Source organism: Artemia franciscana, chromosome 3, assembly GCF_032884065.1.
Source record: "Artemia franciscana chromosome 3, ASM3288406v1, whole genome shotgun sequence".
NCBI classification, from domain to species: Eukaryota; Metazoa; Arthropoda; class Branchiopoda; order Anostraca; family Artemiidae; genus Artemia; species Artemia franciscana.
In genome coordinates, this window is record NC_088865.1 from 18,035,499 (window position 1) to 18,049,638 (window position 14,140).

The 14,140-nt window shown below is 36.5% G+C and overlaps 1 protein-coding gene across 1 annotated transcript in view; it reads right to left on the reverse strand.

Annotated features, from left to right (window-relative positions):
- The window catches only part of LOC136025483 (LIM and calponin homology domains-containing protein 1-like), a 120,501-nt gene extending 108,441 nt beyond the window's left edge, over window positions 1–12,060 (reverse strand). Inside the window, exons 1-2 of the mRNA XM_065701516.1 lie at window positions 11,877–12,060; window positions 2,538–2,773 (exon numbers count right to left, since the gene is read on the reverse strand). Coding sequence (XP_065557588.1) covers window positions 2,538–2,773; window positions 11,877–12,060 — 420 coding nt within the window. The remainder of the gene's footprint in view (window positions 1–2,537; window positions 2,774–11,876) is intronic.
- Window positions 12,061–14,140: the final 2,080 nt, after the last annotated feature.

Consider the following 14,140-nt stretch of genomic DNA (forward strand, 5'->3'; position numbering starts at 1 on the left):
ATTTCCGCCCCCCCCCAACTCCCCCCAATGACACTGGATCCGATCAAGATTTAAAATAAGCGATCTGAGTTACGAGGTCCTTCTAAATATGAAATTTCATTAAGATCCAATCACTCCTTCATAAGTTAAAAATACCTCATTTTTTTCTAATTTTTCAAATTGATTCTCCCCCCAACCCCTCAAACAGAGCGGATCCGTTTCGGTTATGTCAATCACGTATCTAGGACTTGTGCTTATTTTCCCCACCAGGTTTCATCCCGATCCCTCAACTCTAAGCGTTTTCCAAGATTTTAGGTGTCCCCCTCCAACTCCCCCAATGTCAACGGATCCGGTCGGGATTTAAAATAAGAGGTTTGAGACACGTTATCCTTCTAAATATTAAATTTTATTAAGTTCCGATCGCCCGTTCGTAAGTTGAAAATACCTCATTTTTCCGAATTAACTGTCCCCCAATCCCTCCCCCCAGATAGTCGAATCGAGAAAACGGCAATTTCTTATTTAATCTGGCCTGGTCCCTGATACAGCTGACAAATTGCATCTAAACTAGCAAAACCGGGACTGACAGACCGACAGAATTTGCGATCGCTATATGTCACTTGGTAAATACCAAGTGCCATCAAAACTATAAAAACTGAGAGAAACAATTAAGGAAATAAGTTGAGTGAAATGTTACTGATACATGGCCTGGTTCTTCCACTATCCTCGAATTCTTTGGAGTTTCCTCCAGTTACCCCGAAAGAAAATTCGGTAATCGTGAATCTCTTCGAAAATTAACGTTCGTAAATACATGAACGATGACATAGAATATAAATTATTAATTTTTAATAGCGTCAATTTTCAGTGATTTCCGGCATAACCCGATTTTCTGTTAGTAACAATTTAGAAAACCCAGAAAAATTTAGATATAAGAAGCATTGACGAAGCCACCAATCTTGAAGTGTCTGGAATATCTATAGCATTATGAAGAGTGGCTGAGAAATAGTGGCCCATATTCAAGTGCCCTCTAAATGGTGAATTACAATGATAGTGCCCTGCTTATTCTAAACCAACATTTAATCCTCCATAGTCCTTATATCCTAACCAACTTTCCAACTATGTTGTCTTCTAAGAAGCAGATACAAAAAAATTGATGATCTTAACTACATAGAAGTTTACTGAATTGAAATTTTACAAAAATATTTTAACTCGGAAAAAAAACCTGGACAGCAAAAAATTTAGCTACAAACGTTGTTCAAGCAATAGGTGGCTGGTGCAAGAGACCAGAACATCACGTTGAGTAGGCCTCAAAAAGTTCAGTGCCACCATGAGTGGTAGATCAGGCTGTTTATTTAGGAATTCCAGGGACAACCCAGTACACATAGCAGATGAAGGAAATAGATACATTCTGATTTGGATTGGAGCATGCCTTCAACAAAAAATCTAATAGTTGAGGTGAGATAATAAATAAATTTAAATACATGGATGGACACATATATGCATCTAAATCCAAAGACAATAGATAAAATAGCCCATTGTTTTTATCCCTTGCGTTATTAACTAGTTCAATAGGAAGTTAAACAAATATTATCTGCTGTCCTGAGCTGCCCACTGAGCAAGGTTTATAGTATTATGAATAATAGCAGCCTCCTTGAACTGAACAAAATGTTCAATCGCTACAAGATAAATATTAAAAAGGGAAAAAACCGATTGGAGAACCTAAAAGTTTAGGTAGCAGAGTTGGCAAAACACCTTCAAATTTCAAAATGTTGAAGTAAATTTCCTTAAAATTCCAAGAGTGATGGTTAGAGGTGGCATGGATAATATTGCTCAGTCCTACTTTTAACAAAAAGTATGTGTATTTTATTCAGTCAATTCAAACACTATTTTTACATATTTTTTTATATGCACAGGTTCCTCAATTAGTCAAATTTGAACATTGAGAACATTGGTGGAATCCATTAAATTCACTAAAACTAAGTGTTGCTATATTCCAATTCAATTTTTGTATTAAAGTGATGAGAAAAACTTTTAAACTAAAGTTGACACAGAATTCGTGTCGTCCATGGCGACCGATCATCTAGGGGCAAACCAAAAAAACAGGTTAACCCCCTATGTGGGGGTGTGGGAAACAGGAGCTTCTTGGAAGGAAGTAAAGAAAAACTTTGAATAGATTGGGATGGCCAACACGCGCAGCTGTTTTGGCCTCAGGTGGCTTGGCACTGCAGTGAGTTGTTAGTAGAAGTAGTAGATTATTTGTTCGAATGTCTCGTGCAACAGTCCTTTTCAGCTATCTTTTCTGTATTCCTGGGTTTACATTATTGGTTGCATGATTTTTTTTTTCTTGTTTTCCTAAATCAACAGAAAAAGCAGTAAAATCAGTTACTTCTTAGGAAACGACCATTAAGATCTTTCTAATTGCAACACTTATCAGTGCCTAGAATAAAAAAAAACTATGTGCAAAAGCGTACATGCAAAATATTGCTAATATTACTTCTTGCATTTATAATTTCAAATTACGTTTTCTTTCCAATATAAGAATGGTAACAATATAACCATACATGACGTGAATAGTTACTGCAAATGCTTCCTCTGTCATCTAAGCTCTCACTCGAGCCACTTCTTTCGAAATTTGGCGATCGTATTCCCCATCGAACTTCTGAAGTGCTGATTCGTCTTGAAGGACTGCTTCCAGCATCAGAGGGAATAGGAGATGTCACAAATTCTCTGTATTCTGATTCAAAGAACTTGCTCCTACTTAAGTTGGACATTACTGCAGCACATTCATTGCCAGTACCTAGGAAATAAAAATTAAATTCTAATGCATTGCTTTACATAGGCTCATATTTGCATACACCCAAAATTGTAGGAAAAGGGACAGACAGGACAATAAGTTGTGACATAGCCCTCATGATTACTCCTGGTCTCTCTTTCTGTGTCTGTGTGTCCGAGCAGGTGTTTGCTTATCTCTGTGTCTGTCCTTGTATACTTTTGCGTTCGACTCTGTGTGTTTGTACGTTTTTGTCTCTCATTCACTCTCTATGGCTGTGTGTCAGAGTGGCTGTTTGCACGTCTCTCTCTCTCTTTACCTGTATATCTGAGTGCTTGTCTCTGTGTCTATCTTTGTGTGTCAGACCCTGTGTGTTTGTAGGTGTTCTGTCTCTCTCTTGTAAATTACATCATTCTACAAATCTTGGCCACGAAAAAAGCAGTGCTCTTAAATGATAGGGTGTTAGACCAAAGACATTTAATGGAATGTGGTCGAAGAATTTCATCAATACCAAACAACTTGCAAAAGCTGGATTCTTTTTTGTTGATCACAGTAACCAGGTTCAGTGTGCTTTTGGTACAGGTGTGGTTGGAAACTAGGAAGAGGGCAATCTGCCTATAAATGAACATAAATGACACTTTGAAACATGTTCTTTTGTTCAAGGAGTAGATATGGGAAACATTCAAGGGATACCTCTTGCTTTAACCAGAGGCTATGATATGTGTGAGCAGCATATGGGATCAAGAAGCTATAGTCAAAAGTATATTAAATTTCATCTACAACCACCAAGGTATACCTCGCAACCTTTACTATTACAAGAAGAAGAACGTCCTTTGTCTAACAAGAGGTTGTCAGACAAAGGACGTTTAATGGAAGGTGGTCAAAGGATATCCAGAGAACTTACAAAAGCTGGATTCTTTTTTATTGGCCACAGTACCAAGTTCAGTGTGCTTTTTGTGCAAATGTTGTAGGAAAATTGGAAGAGGGGGATATGCCTATAGATGAACAAATGAAACACTTTGAAACATGTCTTTTTGTTCTTGAGTTGATGTGGGAACATTTCAAGGAACTTCTGCTTTAACTGGAGGTTATGACATTTGTGAGCAATATGTGTGACTGTCTTCCCATGTGTCAAAAAAAAATTCCGTTTGTATTGCCAATTAGCCTAAGAGAAACTTCAGTGAGTATTTAGTGGTTAGCCACTTCTGAAAGAAATATGCTAAACAAGCAAAAGTAGTACCAAGAGATTAATTATTTTCTACTCTTTCCAAATACCATAACTGCTTTTCTGACAATACACTCCACACCCACCTAAAATATTACTTGAATGATTTTATAAAGTGGACATCAGCCCCTACAGAGTTAACCATGGTAGCTGTGGCAGGTGGTATTTTGACCCAGACACAGGATTGTCATTGCCCATACACTAAGGTGTGTGAGATCTTCCTTTAAAGAACAATTTTATTATGGAAGCTGCTGATCCAAAGAGTTTGGAATTGTCTGCAAATAGTTCCAAAGCATTCTTAACCACCTTAAGAGTGTCATGTGTAGATCAAACAGAATTGGGCTTAGTTTGGTTCCTTGGGGGACACCACTCTTGACTTAGACTGTTTTGTAGTAGATGAGGTCACCTCTTCCATCATATATGGCAACAATCTGAGTTCTATCAGATACTGAGCTATGGATCCACTAGTCAATGTCATCATCTATCTGATATACAGACAGCTTTATCATTTGGTAATAATAACACATTTTATTGAAGGTCTTGAGACAGCTTGAATAATGAGCACAGCATCTCAGCTACTGTACCAGCAAGTTATTTAAGGAGCCAGGGATGTAAGTTATCTGGGCTTTAGCTTTTTTGGGTTCTAGTTTGCTCAACCTTTTTATAATCCTGTCTGTGGTAATGTGAATTCTTGGTATTGAGTGCTCAACTGGCTTAGGGGTATGACATGGTGGCCTTGCAAGGAGGTCTACTGAGAGGTTAGATGCAGATACAGTGTTCAACGGACCTCCTCAATTTTGAATAGATTATCCTTAAAATTTTGCCATGCTAATTCAATATCATCTTTGTCAATCACTTGGTTCCATGCTACTTCCTGTTGCAAGTCCCTGACCCTCCTGTAGATTGTATATACTTGTTAGGTACATTTCTTTGTTTGTTGACTTAACAGCAGAGCATGACAGACACAGAGGTGGTCACTGATATCAATAGGAAGTGCTCATGGGTTGTTAGTTACAGTCAAATCTAGTATAGATGAGATGTGTTTTTTATACTTGGTTGGTCTATTATTTGATACAGGTTTTGTTGTAGGATAGGGTTGAACCTGTACAAGCTTTATATGTCAGCCATCTCTTCACATGACTTCAAGCCATGTAAGCCTCCATATACAGTTGATGTTCCTGCCTGTCCCTATTCATACAAATGAACTTTCTACAAACTTCTTACTGTTACCATTATCAGACTGGCTTAGTTTGCTTGTAGTTATTTCTTCTATTTTAGCTTCCACATCCACTAGCAAGCGTTTGCTAGCAATGTCACTATCCAACTTAAAAATTGTGCCATTTATGTACAATAAACCTTGCTTGAGATCCTTTCTAAACTGACCAAGCAAGGTGGTTACAGTTTTAGAGGTAGTTGTTTCAATTAACAAAGATGGTGACCAAACCTAAGCCTGTGTTTTCACTTACCTTACACAGTGCACAGAACAATTCAAATGTGAGCCTTTCAGTCATTTTTCAGAATAGACCAAAATTTGACTTCGAGATACCAATACAGTCTGTACACAAACATTAATGACAACTGCTGCATAATAAGGCTGAAGATTATTCATCATGTTCAGTCCCACAGCTACCACATACATTGTCATTCTTCTTAAGACTTACCTAGGTTCTCTTTGGGGATGTTTTGGGTGACATTACCAATTCCTTCTTGAAGGACCAGGTAAACAATAAACCACAGAACAAGGTTCAGTGCCAGTGCACACTGGCCAACTCTTTAAGGATGGGATTCAAACAATTTGAAAAAAGTTGGTCTCAAAGTCATGCATACACTTTTTTCTTGAACTTAGCTTTCTAAGAGGCACTTGACAGTTGATTTTTATATAATTCTTTTCTAATGTACTTTTAAATTCTTTGAAATCTACACTGAAACTGATTCCCATGTATATTTCTAGTTATTTTTTTACAATGCTGTAACAAATTCCCATATGACTTTGGAATAAAGGGGAGAAAATCTATAAACATAAATACTAAGCCAACTTGTGGGAAGTGTGGGTACTTAAACTGCCTTTCCTTAGCAGTTTAAGGATGAAGTCTGGCTGGTACTAATATGACTCGTCTTGTCAACTACTACTCCCTTCTTTACAAATTAAAGGAGATGATTCAAATAGTTTTTAATACTATGAGTCTGTGAAATAAAATGAATAATACATCTGTCACTATTACTTTAAATCATAGTTACAAGCAATTTAAGGATTTCTCCTTGCAAAGCTCTAGAGTTGATGATCTAAGTTGTTTTTCAATTTTCCTTAGTGATCAGGTGCAGTTGGATGATCAGTAACTTCCCAGTTAAGTATATACTATCTGAGGACCACTCAGCATCTAGCCATCTTTTGAAAATGTCAATGGATTCAGCAGCAATTGTTTCTTCAGTGACTTTATTCCAACTGTTGACAATTCTTGAGGTAAAGAATTGAGCAGAGACTCTAGAGAAGGTAGACTGCTTAATAAGTTTCTGTTGAAAACCTATAGTTTTTGAATTAGGACCAACAGTAGGAAATAATGCTGAGAGGGTCATTAACGTATAGGCTAAAATGGCATCACCTCTATTTCTCCTGTATATAAGTATTGGGAGTTTTCACCTTTGCTAGTCTTGCAGGGTAGGAAAGCTCCTGCATGCTAAATATCACTTTAGTGGAGTGTCTCAGCACATCTTCCAAAACTTTTATGTTTCCTTTAAAATAAGGGGAGGCTAGAGGCATTCCAACTTCAAGTTTGGGACACACAAGTCACTTACACAGAAGACTGATGACTTTAGGGGAACAAGTAGAAACAGTACACTTGATCAGCCCCAGAGTTGAACTAACATCAGTAGCAGACTTCTTAGCATGGGTACTGAATTTTAGTTCATTGTCAATAGTGACTCCAAGATCTCACTCATTATTTACAGAGCAGAGTCAGTGGCCTGAGAAAGAATAAGAGCAACAAGGATTCATTTTTCCAAAGTGAATGACATGGTATTGGCAACACTGAATCCAAGAAGCCAAGCCTCAGCCCATTGACCAAGCACTCCAAAGTTATTTTGTAGAAGGGCATTATCTTCACAAGACAAGTCTGGTCCAAAAAGCTTAAGTTCATCAGCATAGAGCATTAATTTACTGCTTATAGAGGAAGGAGCATTATTGAAAAAGATATATTAAATAGTATAGGACCCAAAATACTTCCCTGAAGAACTCCAATCAAAACAAGCTTAGAGGAAGAAAGAATTTGGTTACCAGAGTCATCAAATAACTGAACACATTGAGGTCACAGATAAAGAAAATCAAGGAGCCAGAGCAGGGATTTCTCTTCAAGTTTGACTGCTCATGACAGATGTCAAAACATGTAACTATTGTGATAGATATCAAAAGAGATCACAGATGAAGATATCTTGGAAATATACTATACATAGACAATCTCTAATGACCTATTGTAGTGCTCTATTTTTGACCAACAGACTTACAAAGCAGAGGCAGACCCAAAAAAACTATAGTATATTTAACAACAAATCTATATACAGGGAGACCCAAAAAGATTCGTACCCATATTTTATTTGATAAAAAATCCATTTTTTAGCAAATATCCTTTCTGTTGCAGGACATAAAAGGTGGACCTTTGGATGATCGTTTGCAGCTATAGTTGCCCCGAACATGTCTTAGACCAATCAGCAGAAGATATTCTCCCTGGAGACCTATTTTGTGACAAAATCATACCAGAGTGTACAAATTCAGTTTCAAAAACTTTTCAATTTTTGCAACTTATTTTGCGACCTATTTTGGACAAAGTTTTCCAAAATAGTTGTGGACTTATGTTCTAAAGCCACAGGGGGAACTTATTCAGGGTGGAAAAAGAGGAAAATATTACTGCAGTGAGGGACTCAGTAGGATGCAACCCTAGGAAATCAGTGCATAGATGCAGCCAAGAACTCGGAATAACAAAGGAGTGCAAGGACATGCAAGGAATGCAAGGACAGAAGAAAAAATTGCTGCAGTAAGGGACTCAGTAGGACGCAGCCCTAGAAAATCAGTACGCAGACACAGCCAAGAACTTGGAATGACAAGGGAGTCCTATGGCGTGTTCTCACGTTTAATTGGACAGTGTAGTCCCTCACTACAGCAATGTTTTCTTCTTTCCTTGCACTCTCTTTCCTGCCTGAATAAGTTCCCCCTGTGGCTTTAGAAATAAGTCCACTACCATCCCATGCTCACTGAATTTCCTAACCCAATTAACAATTGTGATTTCGGTGGAAAGTTGCAACAATGGAAGTTTTCAAAACTGAATTTGTACACTCTGGTATGATTTTGTCAAAAAATAGATCTCCAGGGAGAACATCTCCTGCTGATTGGTCCAAGACATTTTTGGGATAACTATAGCTGCAAATGATCATCCAAAGGTTCACCTTTCATGTCCTGCAACAGAAAGGATATTTGTTTAAAAATGGATTTTTTATCAAATAAAATATGGGTACAAATCTTTTTGGGTCACCCTGTACCGTGTACATATCAAGCCTCTGTTAGAGGACATTCTGGTAGCAGCAAACCATCAGGAAGATTGGTGATTCCTTCTTGATGCCCTAGGTGCCTCTGAGGCACAAGCAGATTGAAGGTCTGATGTATATCTGGGACCCTTCAGGAGGGGGTACATTGTAAGAAATGAAAAAGGATATCATATTTAAAATGAACATGAAACAGGGAATCTAACAGAGATACTTTTATTTTATTAAGATGTTTCCTTTTGAGGAGCCTCTGTGCTAGCCTACGCCTACCTAAAGTAAGAATTTCATTATTATTGTGTTTGTGGAGGCTTGAATTCAATGTAAACAAATGTCGAACAATCCACTTTGGAAAGAAAAATGAGAAATGCCCTTATCATATGTTAGGGATGGATGGATCAAGGCAGACTATTATGTCATCTGAAGTGGAGAGAGACTTGGGTGTCATAGTTGATAATGAATTAAAATTCACTATACACACACAGACAGCCGTAGCCAAAGCACTCCAAACCCTGGGCATTATAAAAAGAACAATCACTAGCAGGTCACCTATGGTGATGACTAAATTATATAAGGCATTGGTCAGGCCTAATTTGGAGTTTGGCATGTGTGTTGCTAGCCCCCTCAACAAAGGTGACCAGCAGAAGTTAGAAACAGTTCAGAGATGGGCTACAAAAGCAATTGAGGGATGCAAATATTTAAACTACTCATCCCATCTGAAGAGGCTGAAACTCCCCACTCTTGTCTACAGACGTAAAAGGGGTGATATTATCATGACACATAAGCTCCTGAATTACAACTCTCCATTAAATACGCTATTTCAACTTGAACAGTCTGCCAGAACTAGGGGGCATAGTCGGAAACTGTATCAGAAGAGAGCTGCCACTAGACTACGCAATAACTTCTTCACTTATAGAATAGTGAGTTTGTGGAATTCTCTCACTGAAAAAGCAGTCACTACCCCAGCACAGCTGCCTTTAAAAGAGCCGTTGATGGAGAATGGTCATCAAAGCCATGGCAAACTGAGTGGGATGCCGTTGTGATGTCCAACCATCATCATCACTAACCAGCAATTCTACAGGATTTAATCCTTATTTTGCTGGACAATGCGATTTAAGGTAATTTAAGGTGTTTTCTTTTTATATTTCATATGTTACTAGGGATATACCTGGAGCATTAGGAGGAGGAAAGATGCATTGTCAAGAAAGTGAGCATATTTACTAGGGTGCTAAACCAGTTACCAACCCTCTACAAATAAAGCAACATCCCCCCCCTCCCCAGCAAAATAAGAAAACTGTTAATATCTTGCAGATCTAACTTTTGAATGGCAATTTTTTGTCTTTTCCTTCCTTATCCATAACATATGGCAGTACTTCTAGTTGAGTTTGATGTATCTATTAACAAAAAACAGAGTATAACTTTTGCCAGTGCTAGGAACTCTGCAAGGACTTTGAATTTCTTTTGAAAGGCATATAATTATTATTAATGATTAGATGAAATTTTGATGAGTTTTGAGGAATAGTGTACTTTTTAAATGGTCAATTTCCTTATTATTGGATTAAGCATAGTAATTCAAATTAAGTTCCCCTTTTTTCAAGCATAGGGTATAATACTTTAGCTAAATTGTCTGTTTTTATTTAGGTAGGAATAAGCCTGTAACAAATTCTGGTGACAATGGCAACAATTAGGATTTACCACAACCATATATTTATTGAATAATTTTTTGAGCTGAAGCCTGAAAGAGCAAACAAAAAGAAGGTCATAAATATGAACTAACAATTCAACCAATCAGAATACAGACCTTGTCCCACTGCCCACAGGGTTCATGGACTAATTTGCTTTGCTCTATAGGTAATATTCACTTGCAACAATCACTATTCAACCAAATTTGTTTCACCAAGGCCTTCCTATAGCCATAGAATCTTTTAAGACAAATTTAATCTTGAAATGGAAAACTGTAATCTCCAATCTGTCGGAAGGCATGTTTTAAAATTAACAGAACATAAACATAATATTTAGCAAATTGCACTGATTCACTGGTTCACAGGCTAGTTTAAACTCAAAAGTGAAAGCAAAAGTGGATAATTAGCATTAATGGATGTGTGAGTTTTTTAATTATCTTTCAACTTCCTACTATACAGAAATTACCAGTGATGACATTCCAAATGAATCCACATGGCAATTTTTGAAGAAATGCTGAGCAATGCTATGGGATGTAAAATCCTTCAATTGCTCTAAGTTGTAATTTAAGGTAATTTAAGGTATGACTGGAATTAGTACTTCAAATATAATTTCATTCATATTGTGCAATCCCAACATTTCCCTCAGCTTCAAAACCCTCCCTACTTTATGCATTTTTGTAAATGTTCAGTTTTGTCACAAGCTGTGTAAAGTGTGTATTACTATATATAGCAAGATTCTGATTACTGCATAGGCTATTGTTTCTTTGTCATTATTAGAGAAGTGTGCCCATTTTTTAGCTTTCTAAAATCCCTCTCCAATGAGACTAAAAATATGTAAAGTGGGCTTGCTTACAGGTAACATTACCTATAGAGCAAAGTGTATTAGTCCATGTGCCCTGCAGGCAGCAGGGTCAGGTTTGTATTCTATATTTATTCAACAAAGAGTGACAAAACTAAAAAAAAAAAAAAAAAAAAAAAAAACCTCAAACAAGGTTTATTAAATAAATAGGCTATAGAATACAGACCTCACCCTGCTGCCCATGGGGATCATGGACATATGTATTTTGCTCTATAGGTAAGGTTACCTGTAAGCAAGCCTACTTTATGCATTTTCAGTTTGCCCCATGGAGGAAGAGGGTCAACCAGAAATGGATGTGCTCCTAGAATTAGGATTTCTAAGTGTACTATAGTTTAGACAGCTTGTGACAATACTAAATATTTACCACCACTTTTTACTAGAATGTTGATAACATAGGTATATAAATAAGCTGTGCTGAAGTAGTCTCAGCAAGAGAAAAAGGTTTCATCTTTGAGGGTCTTTAAAAGGGGTAAAATTGAGTTTGTGACGGAAACAAGTGTTATATTTGGATTCAGGATGAAATTTCGATAGTAAAGATAAGTTTTTTTCTTAGCAAGGCTACCTGAATAGCCTACTATGTTAATCAAGATAGTCAAATGCTAATACTCTTCTGTTCCTATTGTACTTTCTTTAGAAGATAAGTATACTTCAGTTATATCATTTATATTCTGTAATTCAAAGACCAGACCTAGACTTTCTCTGGCTAAAGCAAAGGCCTAGCCTACATTAGATGCCTCAAATAGGCCTTGGCTACTTTTTTAGGTGAGAGTCAGAAAAACGAGCGTGTTTGCATAATATATTAGAACTATTTCAAAAAAATTTAGAAGCTGTCACTACCTTTAAGAGGTGACCCTACTAAATTGAAGGAATTAAAAATAAGTAGAGGAGCCAAATTTTCTTTGATTTCTTCATAAAATTCTTTCGAGGGTTGTCGAAATGCAAAGCCGTCACCGAGTCCTATTCTTTGGGTGTATTTAGTTCTTACGATGAGCCAAATGGCTCTCTCATTTGAATACGCCATTTCTAGCGGAATAGTACAGCATTCAGGTATAGTTTTGGTGTTAACCTTTCCTGAGGATCCATGATGTATGATTTGAATTAATACTTCTTTTGTTGGCTTTGACATGAATCAGAGTCCAAATTCATAGATTTGGGGAGCCTGGATCAAACATAATAAGTAGGCTTCAAAATTATTAAGATTCAGCTATGTTTCAATATTAAAAGTATATTATCACACTCTTGAGGAAGAAAGAAATCAAATTTTTTTTTCTTTAGTGGAAGAAAAACCAAAGGCTTATTTTAGCTCATAGTTTTTCGGAAAGAGTTCTTAGGACCAACTTTGAAAGACAACTGACATTGTTCCTTTTATGTAAGCAGGGATTAATGTTGAATATGGTCGTTTTATATTACCACTTTATATCTTAAGCTAGTTAACTTAAGACTGTTCATATTCACTCACATTTTAACTTTTAAACATTTTGCAGATTACCTACCAAAAACGTTTTTTAACAATTTGCCAAGGTTAATGACTTAAGGGCTGTGGAATTTTGATCATGCAATTTTTTTATTAAAATTACGGATTAAGCATTATTAGAAAACAGAATTTCAAGGAATAAAAATTCCTAAAACTAAATTTTAACAGTAAATTTAGTAAAAGCAAAACTTACCTTTGATGTGAATACTTACTTGCTAAAGTATAAAATACATTGTTTGTGGTGGAATGGATGCAGTCATGAATTTTTCCTTGATCATTTAGGAACAAATACCACCATCTTCTATCTTAACTTTGCAACCCTTTTTCGAGTTTTTTTAGGGGTATTGTGTCTTAGAGGTAGCTTTGTTCCTCTCTAGAATCGCTTAAGCGTGGCTTATACTTTTGTTTCCATGCGTTCATTACTTCTGCATTTGTAAAATTGCAATATTATTACTGTCTAAGCCAAATTGCTGTCCTTTAACAGTATCTGGTGGTATTTATCAATATATTTCTAGGGTCTTCGGCACCCCAATTGAGATTGTTCTTATAAAATTGCAATTCTTATTCACAGCAAAAGATGGTGGAAAATATTATTTTCTTTTATTACTATAATCTTTTTTGTTGCTTAAAAACAGTAATAAGTATTAAAGATTTTGAGTTTAAAGGAGCCTGTTGTTAGCATATACGTTAGAATATAATATATATGTGTCCCAATAGGAGCCTATTGATTTAATGCAATCATTATTGAAAGAGAAAATACCCGCAACCAATACTTTTGAGAAAAATGAAGAATGTCTAGCTTAAACCTCATCGAGACGAATGAAGAATAATGGAAGATCAATATCAATATTATTTTTATTATTGTTTATATATTTTCCTCAAAATCAAGGAGAATATTTATCTCAGTCTTAAGTAATTCCAACGGCTCTTTAATTTTCAGCCTCAAAATTATTTCGGAAACCCAATAAAGTTTACAACGTTTAAAATATCAAACACGAATTGATGAAAAGTCGCAAGTTTTTAAAGTCTATAAAAATAAGGGAATGGTAGAGAACATGCAAGATAGTTTACCTTTCTACAAGCGTCTCCAATAGTCCCGGATCGATGCTGCAGCAGTGACATCTTCCAATTTAGGCAATAAAGAGGTCTCGGTCGTCCTCAGATCTTGATCAAAAGTTTTCAGCAAAGTATTCTTTGAGTGACATTGTCTTTTTCTGTCGCTTGGTTTCTAGTCGTTGGGTTTCCAAGGAAGGTGGACTTCTTTCATATGGAGTACATGTCCTAAATGCGTCCGTCCCTTCTTCGTTATATAAGCATTAATGAGAGGCTGGACGGTTCTATTACACATTTCAGAACCAATGACTCTCTGTTGCCAGCTTATATTTAAAATTCTCCTTAGGAACACATGTGGATTAAATAATTCTCTTTTTTTGAAGCTATTGATTCATTTTTCAAACTCCCACTAGCGTAGAGGAGTATGGAGAGCTCATTGCTACTGAAGAGGCGTAGCTTTAGTCGCAAAGAATATTTGCTGCTCCTCCAAATGGGCTTCAATCTATGAAAGGTCCGGTTGTATGATCACTTCTGCGTTTAATCCTGGTCATTACTTCACCGTCACAATCGATCC